Here is a 12,692-nt window from a genome sequence, read left to right as displayed (position 1 = left end):
CCTTACGTTTGTTCTATCATTCAATTTTTTTCAGGCTAATTTGTAATAACTTATAAATTATTATTTTAAGAACAGGTAGGTAATTTGCATGAAAAAAATAGAGTCTGATGTAGATAAAGCAAACAGCTATTATGTGAATCAAGAAGCTAATTAAATCAATACGCATTTATTAGAGCACACTAAGAAACAGCTTTTGATCTGGTTGCTGAAAATGCAAATCTGCCCAAGAGGTAGCTCTTGCCTTCAAGTGGGTCACAGTCAGGTAGATGAAAGAGAAATGCATGTAAACAAGGATCTTACAATGTAATAAGGTCTATAAGAGGGGCTACTGTAACATGAGAGAAGGAACTGAGCTTTTCTGTAATGACATGCAATTATACAGAGGACAGTACAAGTGGATATCTATCATGATCATGAACATGCACGAGCATTCAAGACAGAAAAGGCACAATATGCAAAAGTCAGAGTGTTTAACAAGTAGAGTTCAATATCTATTTTGGATGATCCTAAAAATGTGGGCAGGGAGAAGGTGAGAAGGACTTTCCACATCTTGCTATCGGGCTTTTATTTTACCCTATAAATTATAAGGATTCATTTAGGTCATTTATGCAGGGAGTGGTTCAAATGATGATGATTGCCTGAAATAGAGCAGTGAACATAGGAGAAGATGATAGAAGATTGGACTTGAACAAATTTAGGTAGTAACATCTGGAAGATATGTGATTTAGTAATTATGAAATATGAGGTAGATTAAATCATGTTAATAATTCTCCTTAGTAAATAATAGATTCACCTCTTTTGCTTCAGACGGGATTACCGGTGTTACGACTAGGACCTCTGCTAGGATTGTATAGGTTCTACCTCCTATCTGAGGATTCCTGAACAGGAACAAAGTCCATTCATAGGCCTTTTTGGTTAAGTCATGGAACTGGACCAAAAAAAACTGTATCATCCTACAAAAAAAGAAAATCTTGTTACAATTGTTCTTTTCAGAAAGAGAACCTTTTAGAAACATCTGTCATCGGGGCCAGCCTTGTTTAATTTCTCCATTGTATTAGTCACCTCGGCTTGTCACAATAGAATACCATAGACTGGGTGGCTTAAACAACAGAAATTTATTTCTTGCAATTACAGAGGCTGGAAGCCTGAGATCAAGGTTCCAGCATGGTTGGTTTCTGGTGAGGTCTCTCTCGCTGACTTATAGAAGGTTGGTCACATTCACCTGGTGGGGGTGGGGCATAAGGGGTTGGGAGAGAATGCAAACTTTGGTGTGTCTCCTTATAAGGACACTACGCTCATCATGAAAGCCCACCCTCATGACCTCATATAAACCTAATTACCTCCCAAAAATACCATCTCCAAATACCATCACACTGGGGGGCTCAATCTGGGGAGATGCAATTCAGTTCATGGCATTCATACTTTTGCAATCCATCTACTTGCAAGAAAGATCTTTCTTTAAAATGCACACAAAACAGCCCTTCTAACCAAGGCCATGGAATTGCTGTGACTACGACTTACATCACTTCCTACCTATGTGATTTGGAGCAAGTTACTGAACCTGTGCCCCAAATTTCTCTGCTGTAAAACAATAATAACAATCAAACATAATAGAATGTTTCTGAAGATTAAATCAATAAACATTTAATTCCATAGAATAGAACCTAATATAAAAAAGCAGTATTTGCTCTCAATTTTTATATACAATGCAACAGTATTATAACGGGCAAAGACAGAGCATAAAAATATGTATGACTTCAAGATTATCCATTTTACATGCAAAGTTTTGTGGTGTTTTCTTGAATATCTTGATTTATTAGCATTTAAAGCTCATGGGTTATAAATTTTTAAAAAATTGCTCCTAACCCTCTAGAGGAAAGTTTGTCAGTCATTTTCTCTTTTCACTGTGTATGAAGTATTAGTTAATCTGGAGCTTGTTGATGCCTGGGGACCACAGTTATAAAATGTTACTTCAGTTTCATTAGGGCTGGTTTATTTCTAAATATTATCCAGCCCCTTTTCTGTATGTAACACTTCTCATATTTATCTTCAACAGTTTGGCAGAAATGATTAGATTTTAATACCTTTTTCACTGTGTAATTTAAATAATATTTTCAAAAATCAAAATTTTTATTAATAAGAAGATTTGTTTTAACCATCATTGTGGCTTTTCTTTATAGCACCATTCTTCTGAATAGTTCTAACTGCATGTCTCACAGATCCCATCTCTTATTAACTAGAAAAGGGGCAAGTGTTTTTCCTATTTTATAAATGATGTAACTTTAGTCTGCTCCCCAAAGTGTGGGATTGTCTAAGGTATTCTTTAGTTTTATGGCAGAAAGCTATAAAGATTTGAATCTTAGTTGTTTAATCAGAATTATGTACTTGAAGAGAAAATAATATGCCAGTATAAACACTGGTCTTTTTGGTCTTTCACTACTTAATTATCTGATAAATTTCCAGAAAGGGAAAAGATTTCACCATGTAAAGCACACATTAAAACCAATATAAGTTTCTTATTTAATCTCACTGACCAATATTTTTATTTCATATTAATTTAATTTTTACTCATGTCTATTTATTACTTGACATTCACAAGTATGCATCAGAGACTACAGAGGATATAAAGATAGCCTAACATATTTTCCTACACTCAATAAACTTCTGATCCAATATTATGATTCAGTTCATCTTTCTCTCTTAACACTCCTGCTAAATTCTTCATGACTTGGCTCCAACTCATCTCATCCTCTCATACTCATCTCACTGTTCCCAAATCCTCTGTGTTACATCTGTGTCAAGATACATTTATAAAAATGATCCACATTCTCTAACCACTTTGTTTTTGAATATGTCTATAATTCTTCTCCCCAGAGTGCTTTTTGAGTTCCTATCGTATATAAAGCACTCTACTAGATGTCCAGCACCTAAAAATGCCTTAGACAAAGCTCCCTGCATAAGAATCTGACAAGTAATCCAAAAGTACCTCTCTATTATATAGGTCTGCAAAATAAGCAATTCTCTTTCAAAGGACTCTGAATAGAAATAAAAGCTTGGGGCAAAACCAAACTAGGGTACATACAGACTGAAAACAAATAATTGAGAGAAGGAGGAATACAGGAATTAATGATCCTAGAAAACCTATGTGTGTTTAAAGTAGTTCTTGATTTCTTCCTAAAGGATTACTTTACAACACGGAGCTGTCAGCTCTGATCAGCAGGATCCTAGCGTCCATGCATCTGCAGTCGGGGTAAAGGATTAGCATGGCTTGATTAATGTATGACTTCACCATGTTGTAAACCCGTATGGCATCTTCCTTGATCACTACCATGAATCCCGAAGATAGTGCCTGACACAGAGCAGGCACACTCATGTATACTTGATGAATGAATAACAAAATAATTGGAATTTAAATTCATTCTAGAAAAATGGTACAATGTTCATGGAAAAGCATTTTGGCAAGAATGTGTGACCAATCTGAGGAATTACCAGTAGTGAAAGTTTGAGCCAAAACATTAGGTGTCTAATTAGAGCCAAATGGCAGTTAAATCTTTAAAAGAAGTCAGAACATAGAGGCTTTATGTAGCAAGTTGAAAAATCAGAAGGTCATCTCAAGGACAATGTTGTGATTGAAGAACATTAAATAATATGTGACATGGGCTGGTTGGGTTCTTTAAAAGATTCTGGAGGAGGGCTGGGTGCCGTGGCTAATGCCTGTAATCCCAGCACTTTGTGAGGCCCAGGAGGGCAGACCACCTGAGGTCAGGAGTTCAAGACCAGCCTGGCCAATTGTGGTGAAAGCCCGTCTCTACTAAAAATGTAAAAATTAGCTGGGCATGGTGGTGGGTGCCTGTAATCCCAGCTACTCAGGAGGCTGAGGTAGGAGAAGTGCTTGAACCCAAGAGATGGAGGTTGCAGTGAGCCGAGATTGCGGCACTGCACTCCAGCCTGGGCGACAGAGCGAGACTATGTCTCAAAAAACAAGATTCCTGAGGAGATACATAGATGATGGAGGACATAAGACTTAAGGCAGGGAGAGCAGTGAGGAAGGTGCTGCAGTTATATCTGAGAAATAAGAGGTACTATTTTAAAACAGTGAGGGTACTGATGAAGAGAAGGAAGCAACCTACATAAGATTTGGGTTTAGATGCTGGGATTTTAGACGAAAAGATTCTAGGAGGAACCTCAAATTCTGACTTGGTGGCCTGTTGCCATTCATAAGATCAGAAGAGGTAAATAGAGAAAGAGTTTCAGGATGCAAAGGTGGTGAGTTACACTTTCGATCTGTGAGTTTGAGATGCCTGTGAGATATCCAAGTGGAAAAGTCAACCAGACAGTACAATGCAGAATAGGGCTGTTAGGTGAGAAGTCTCAGCTGGAGATGATGTATAGTTGAGAATAGTCATTGAGAGTTGAAATCCAGGAAAACACCCAGGGAGAATGGGTAGAATGAGAAGACAGGAAGCTTGAAAAGTGAACTCAACTTTTAAGGGGCAGGTGAGATTGAGGAACTTCCCAAGGAGACTGAGAAGAGGCCACTCAAAGACAAACATGCAAAGATGAAAAGGGAAGGTAGGTTTTGTAAATTGCTCTTAAATAGCAGAGGCAAAGAAATTTTTTAAAATTCAAATTAATATTTTAATTCCTAAGAATAGGTGTGGAAAATTCATCGACTGATTGAAGAATTACAATTATTTGCTACAAATTCAAAGAATATTACAATTTGTAATTATAAAAATCACTTTGTTAGATGATGACTATAGTTAAAAACTTAAGAAAATATCTCTGTGAAGGACGGGATAAAAATTTCAAAAAGCAAAATTTAAGAAGAATAAAATCAAGAGATAATTACTTCATATTTATATCTCTTAATCCGTGACAGGAAATGAGGTTTTTCGGATCAGAGAACAGACAAATTATTTACTTACATAGCAAACTTAGCACTGGTTCCCCATGCCCCAGTCCCCAGTGGGGGACCTAATAGCCAGACGTACCCTGTGTATACAGGGGTTTGTACCACAGGAGAGGAGCTTGGAAAATATGTGTCTCAGAACTCATACCGTGCAGCTGAGCCAGCTGCCTGTCTTTCCCCTGGAGAAGAAAAGAGAAAGACTTCAACTTTCTGAAGTAAATAAATTGTCTCTGGGGAGGCAAAGGTCCCTAGGTTTATTATTCTGAGAGTGTAAGCACATAGCTTCTGGGAAGATGATCCTTAGTTTCTCAGGAGGTCTCCATCTTTAACTTCCAATGGTTGTTTCCCATTCAAACATCCTTTAACCCAGATGCCAGCAATGTTTTGCCTAAAGCCTTGACCTTGCATAAAGTGAATATATTCATGCAGCATTTTTTCCTGGCCATGACTAGAAGTGCTAGACTCTGAAATCAACTTAAATAATCACACTGGGGCAGAATCTGTAAAAATGGAAAACCTTCCTCTTACATTTTTTTTTTTTTTTTTTTTTTTTAGTCTCAGCTGAGATAATTTACCAAGAAGGGCTCTTTTCAGAGTAGGTCCATAATAGAACTTGACCCAGTCATAATGTGATGATGGATCCACATCCAGCTGACCTGGATGTTAAACCTAAAGCAATGCATAGCATCTTTCCTAGATTTGAAGGATTTTTAAAGCTTTGACAACACATCATCTCTCACCATTCCTAGCCTCAGAAGCCCCAGACAGAATTAATCACTTCCTCTTCCCTATTCCCACCCCACTTTGTGTTAATCTCTTAGAGCATTTTTATTGTAATTAGTTGTGCCTGTCTGCCTCACTGGGCTATGAATACTTGACAGGAGAAAATATTTCTTGAGCACCCGCGATATTCAGGGCATTGTGCTAAATGTTCTAAGAAGTTCAAGAAAATGATTGCATTATTAAGAATACTTCTTGTTTCATTTTCTGTGTATTTTAAAATATAGTCCTGAGCTATATTAGGTTAAATGAAGAGAAATTTAATTAGCTACGAACATAGGGGGATATTTCTCAACTATAAATATTTATGAGCTAATTGTATCGCTGATAGAATTAGCTATCAATTATAGGGGGACAGCTATCAATATTTACGGACTTAAATATGTGTGTCTTTTAAGAGAGAAGTGAGGAAAGGAAGGACAATGTGATCTTGGTCTTTGAAGGAAAAGGTGGCGTCATACATAGCGAGACTAAGAGCAGAGAATTAGGTAATGTTTAGTATCCAAGTTTCACTCTGACACTTGTCATAATGAAAGAGAAAAACATCTTAACTTTTTTTTTACATCTTCAGTAATTAGGTATTTTATGCGGAAGCTATGTGTGGGAATATTCAAGAACATTTATCAAGATTTAAAAATAGAAAATAATTTTCTTCTAGCTCAAACTTGATTGTTTTACACTGCCAGTCAAGCAAGAGTCTGAGTGTTGAATAAGATCAGGAGCCTATAATACATTTTCTCCCCAGAGAGATTAAAAAATACTATCTATTAGTTTCAAGGAGAATTAATTGATTCACATTTGTAAAGGTCTTTGATGTAAAATGTGCTATAAAAAGAATAAAAAACATTCTGTGGGACTCAGACAGAGTAGCACTAACTTTCTTTTCATTGGAAAAACATCTTGGTTGTCTAGATATATTTTTCAGTGATGTGTATGAAGCAAATAATTCAATTTATTGTTCAGTTCTAATACAGATTTAATTACAGATTTTCATACTGCAATATTTAAAAGAGCATATTTGGCCCTTTTTTTTTTCTTTTGAGATGGAGTTTCACTCTTATTGCCCAGGATGGAGTGCAATGGCGTGATCTCAGCTCACCACAACCTCAGTCTCCCAAGTTCAAGTGATTCTCCTGCCTCAGCCTCCCTAATAGCTGGGATTACAGGTGCCCGCCACCACACCTGGCTATTTTTTGTATTTTTAGTAGAGACGGGGTTTCTCCATGTTGGTCAGGCTGGCCGCAAACTCCCGACCTCAGGTAATTCGCCAGCTTCGGCCTCCCAAAGTGCTGGGATTACAGGCATCGGCCACCGCGCCAGGCCTTGACCCTTTTTTAAAAGGGATACAAATTTACCTCGAGAGTACACAGTTAAATTTTATTTTGCTTTTTATATGTTTTAATAGCAGGATAATTCAAATCTGACATTTTAATTAACCTGCTTACTTTTTAAATAATTGCTGGTCAAAGTTTACAGTAGCAATTTTTTTTTCAAATCATATATTTTACCTACTTAAGGAACATTCAGATAAATGTTATATTTCCTACATATTAAATGTAAAAAGTTAGCAATTCAGCGACTGCCGGGACGATTTGTAAGTTAGGTTGTATTTACATTTAGGACATAGCAGAGAGGAAGCACTGATGGTTTTTGCCCATGTTGGTCATTTCTGTTTCCACAGCAACAGAACACTACTTCTTCTCATTTATATGTAATTTGTATCCTACACGTGTTCCTCTAGAATTGGCAAATGTGTTCGAAAATCGAAAACAAAGTCATCAATTATTTTGTTCAAAATTTAATAGTTTTCCTTCTGGGTCTGACCTTGATCTATTTATATGCGTGTGTTTGTTTTACTTTCCCTTTGTTTCTCTGTTTTCTCCAGTACAGTGCCCTTAATCCACGAGAATCATGGGACATGTGGCATCCCACTCTGGTGGCAGAGGCTTTATTTGCTATTGCAAACATCTTCAGTTCTCTGCGTCTGATCTCACTGTTTACTGCAAATTCTCACCTGGGACCTCTGCAAATATCTCTGGGAAGAATGCTCCTGGACATTTTGAAGTTTCTATTCATATACTGCCTTGTGTTGCTAGCATTTGCAAATGGCCTAAATCAATTGTACTTCTATTATGAAGAAACGAAAGGGTTAACCTGCAAAGGCATAAGATGTGAAAAGCAGAATAATGCATTTTCAACGTAAGTCTAATAGACATTTCTACTGGTAATGTTGTACAGCATTTAGAGTGCACCACATCACAAACTTGAAAAACCTATGACAAATAGTTGTAAAGAAAATGGGGAACTAAAATTGTGCTTAATGCAGAAAACAGAAATTAACATGGCTTTGAATAGAAATGAAAACTTCCGACAAGAAAAAGAATACCTGACACATTTATTTTAAATTTTAGTAAAATCATCTTTTCTTCTAAATGACTTCACGAAAAAGAAAGCAATAGATACTATTTTTTTGATGTAGAATTTAAAAAGGTAACCTATATACTACAAAAGCTTACAAGTACATTAAAAGATAGAACATGTGTAAAACCACTCATGTTGGAAAATTCAAGTAGATTTCAACATTTCCTCATGTATTTTCCAGGTACTAAAGTCCGTTTATGTATCTCTTTCATTTTCTAGTTTCCTACACAAAAACTTAACCATCTAAAAATAGTGCAAATGGAAATCTAAGACTAATCTAGCTGTTACTGTCATGCACACAAAACTCTCTGTGCCCTTATGGCTGGATGAGCAATAGACAGTGTCTATTGTCAACTCTCTCAGTTATTCTCATAATGGGCTTTGCTAACAGCACACAGCTTCATGGGCACTGTGTCTGATGGTCACACAGCTCTCATAGGCTATTCCTCTATATATCTGTCCCATTTCCTTCCCACTGTGACAAACAGATGGTTAACCAGTAGCTGAATTAATAAGTGAAGTGATTTTCCTCCATACAGTAACCACGTTTGAATATACAGTCATTTTGTAGGTGACTTTAAAAGTCATACCTTATTCATGAGCCATCACAGAATCTTGTATACTATAAGAGAGGATGGTAATTTCTCAAGTAACAAAAAAGTCAATAATATCACATGAACAAAATCACTTACAGCTAAAATGCTCTTGTTGGTTTAATTCTACATCTGTTTTATCTTAGCCCCAATATTTAAAACTTCATTTTAATTATTCATCATCTTTTTATTTGCACATAATTTTTAAATGTCAGCCATTGATACCTCATTTTTTTCAGAAATAGATTTGATACATCCATGGATCTTAAAGAAAACACATTTTTTTTTTTTTTTAAGGCAGAGTTTTGCTCAGTCGCCCAGGCTGGAGTGCAGCGGTGTGATCTCGGCTCACTGCAACCTCTGCCTCCAGGGTTCCAGTGATTCTCCTGCTTCAGCCTCCCGAGTAGCTGGGGCTACAGGCACCCACCACCACGCCTGGCTAATTTTTGTATTTTTAGTACAGATAGGGTTTCACCATGTTGGCCAGGCTGAGTCTTGAACTCCTAACCTCAAGGGATCTACCCACCACAGCCTCCCAAAGTGTTGGGATTACAGGCATGGGCCACTTCGCCGGCCTTCCAGCTCCTTCTTGATCCTGTATTCCTAAGCAGCAGTTTCTTGGCCTGACCGGTTCACTCAGTCTTGACATCTTCCCACTGTTCTCTTCTGACCCTGGGCAGGAGGAATTCAATGAAATCCCTTGCAAAAACATCCTCATAACTAGCATGGCCTAGGATGGCATCTGAATTTTGATATCTGAACTTCTCTTCCTCCCCCGCCCACCCCCTACCCTCTGGCTCCAGTCTTATTTGTGGTTCTTGACTTGCAACTTGGCCAGGGAAACTTGGATTAGAGATTTACAATGGTCAGACCCCACCAACCTCTTCCTTCATAAATGAGAGTTCTGCTGTAACAATCTTTGTCTGTCTGCCAGCTGGTCTCCTGGATTTCTGGTGGAGAACCCTTGTGAATGCTCTTTCACAACTTTCTTCTTACTTTATGCTGCATAACCTGGTGCAAACTGCTTGCCAAGACCACCCCATCTGTTCCTGTTGCCATATCCTTCTGACTTCCTCCTTTGCCTTCCAGAAAGAACTTCCACGTAGCATTTAAAACTGTGTTAACTCCCAGGTCCTCTTTATTTCAGGGAAAAGCTCTGGTTCCCAGACCCAACCCTTCTCACCTATCTGATTCCTCTGCAATCAATAGGTTATATGTAACACTGTCATGATTTATGATCCCCTAAAATTCCTAGGAATTTCTTTGTCCTTATATTGGTTTCTTTGTAAGTAATAACGTATTACAAACTAATTATAACATAAATCAAAGGAGATTATGGCCAGACAAGCATGATGTAAAATGCTAATATAAATTTTATTCCAAAATCAAATATACTGGATTATTGGGATTATGCATTACTTTCATTTGTCTCTACCAATGATTTCCTCTATTGTCCTGAAAAGCAACATATAATTACATATCTTAAATACTATAGGCCTATATCATTCAACCCAAATAAATCAGTTATTGCACTTGAATTATTTTTTCTACATAATTTAATATAAATCTGCAAGCCACAAATTATTTTTTGCTTCAGGATATTGAAAAACTAAAGTACATGTATATCACTAGCCCTTATCATTAGGAAGCAGGAGGTCCTAGGCATAAGTCACCTGTCCCTTGATGACTCTGTTTAAGCAAAATGGACATCAGTCATTGTCACAGGGTATATAGTGATACCCTTGGGGCCCCTGCTCTGCATCTTACTTCTGTGCTTTCTTTGGTCTTTAATTTTTTTTTTTTGAATTCTGTACATTTCATAAATTCAGGCTCTTTTTTACTACCCACTATTTCTGAGACCTTATTCTATGTAAGGGTTAAAAATATACTGATTCATATAAAGTACCTAACGCAGTGCATGTCATAGAATGTCATCAAAAATGGTAGCTACTCTTATTATCGTCATGATTGGCAACGGTAGAGGATTATCTCTCACATATCTCTCATAAGGTTTTGTCTCTATTATTCCTTCCACTCAGGTTCAAACTTTGTTGAAATTTTGAACCCAATGTTTCCCATTAGCTACCACTCCTGTTTCATTCCTTTCATCCAAGTAACCCTAAAAGAAGCCTATACAAGATATCTTATTTTCTCACCTCTCACTCAGACTTCATCCAATTATAATTTGGCTTCTGCTTCCATCATTCCACTAAAACTGCTCTAAAAATTATCATCTGGAGCCTTCTTATCACCATTAACTATGGACATTTATCTGCTCACATTTTACTTAATGTGTCTGCTTCATTTGACCCTGTTTAACACTTCCTTTTCTGGAAATCTTGCCCCTTTTAACTTCTATATTATTACCTTTTTCGCTTCAAATCTTACTTCTCTAGCTTAAGTATACTCTGATAATTTTTTATTTTCATTACTGCTTTTAAATAGTGGTATGTCTTAGCATGCTAACCTGAGACCCTTTTAACAGTACCCCTATGAAAACTCATCTGTGCTTTTGGAATTGGCTCTATATGTCTAAGTCATGACTTCTATATTTATATTACTAGCACCAATTTCCATCCTCGGGTTGCACAATATATTCAGCTGTCTAGTGGACACCTTTCTCTACATGCCTCCTGAAGACTTAAATTCAATCAAAGAGAATTTATCAGAGTCTCTCTAAAACATATTCTTCCTCCTGCTTAATTCCTTTTCTTAGTCAACATCACCACAATCCACCCAGAAACTTACATCAAAAACATTTATCTTATTCTAGATCCTACCTTCTTCTCATCCCTTCCATGTGTAGTCGGTCAATAAATATCTGTTCCTGCTCTTATTATCTTGGCACTGTCTTCCCCTTGCTCTCCACTGATGCCCAAATCTAAGTACCCCTGCACCTGGTCTCTGCCTTGTTTCTTATGTCTTCCGTCTTGCTTCCTGAATCATATTTCTAAACTAATATCTGAGGCTACCCTGTTTAAAGTGCCAAAATGGTTTCCCATTTCTTACAGGATACTGCCACATTCTTTAGCTTGACATTTTAGATCATTCATTGATCTGCTTGTCCCCTGCGTCCTGTCTTAGTCCATTTTTGTTGCAATGAAGAAATATCTGAGACTAGGTAATTTATAAAGAAAAGAGGTTTATTTGGTTCATGGTTCTGCACACTCTATAAGAAGCACAGCATCAACATCTGCTTCTGGTGAGGGCCTCAGGAAGCTTCCATTCATGGCAAAAGAGTGAAGGGAAGCAGGCATCACAGAGGGAAAGAGGAAGGAAGCGAGGGAGGGAGGTGCAGGGGTCCTTTCAACAATCAGCTCTTGTGAGAACTGATAGTGTGGGAACTCACTAATTGCTCCTAGGATGACACTAAGCCTTTTGTGAGCAACCCACAATCCACCCTCATCACTCAAACACATCCCTCTAAGCCCCACTTTCAACATCAGGGATTACATTTCAACATGCTATTTGAAAGAGATGAACATCCTCTTTATCACTTCCTTTTCTTGTCTCATCTTTCAATCCCCCATTAACACTTTACTCTTCAATATTTCCTGATGGATTATAAATATAAATCCCCAAATATGTTATTTTCTTCTCTTATTCGAGAATGACCTTATTCTGCCCTTCCATGTGGCGATTTTTTTTTCCAAATCCTACCTCAGATATACCTTTTGCAGGAGGCCTTTTCTGGTCTTCTCCCTGACTGAATGCCCAGTGTCAGGCTGTGATCCATGTCTTCTATGCATCTTCATGCCGTTTCCCACCAGTGAATACATACTTCCTCCTGCTCCTTTCCATGTTATTTTCTCATTACCCTGAGAAGAGCTACATGTTACCAAAAAACACAAAATATTTAGTTGTTGAAACTATTCTATGTGCAATTTTAAGCTATTAGCCTCTGGTAAGGTACTTTCTTATGAATAGAGGGGCACAGGCTTTGTGACAGGTATTGTCTCATTAAGCAAAGCCCTTTTATATTTGTT

At 37.3% G+C, this 12,692-nt stretch overlaps 1 protein-coding gene across 2 annotated transcripts in view; it reads left to right on the top strand.

Moving 5' to 3' along the window:
- TRPC4 (transient receptor potential cation channel subfamily C member 4) overlaps positions 1-12,692 on the top strand; it is a 228,466-nt gene that overhangs the window by 193,852 nt on the left and 21,922 nt on the right. For both annotated transcript variants that reach the window (XM_031001457.3, XM_004054405.5), the window contains exon 6: positions 7,578-7,891. In XM_031001457.3, coding sequence (XP_030857317.1) covers positions 7,578-7,891 — 314 coding nt within the window. The remainder of the gene's footprint in view (positions 1-7,577; positions 7,892-12,692) is intronic.

The sequence above is a fragment of the Gorilla gorilla genome, chromosome 14, assembly GCF_029281585.2.
Source record: "Gorilla gorilla gorilla isolate KB3781 chromosome 14, NHGRI_mGorGor1-v2.1_pri, whole genome shotgun sequence".
In the NCBI taxonomy this organism is placed as follows: domain Eukaryota; kingdom Metazoa; phylum Chordata; class Mammalia; order Primates; family Hominidae; genus Gorilla; species Gorilla gorilla.
This window is presented reverse-complemented; position numbering and strand designations above follow the sequence as displayed.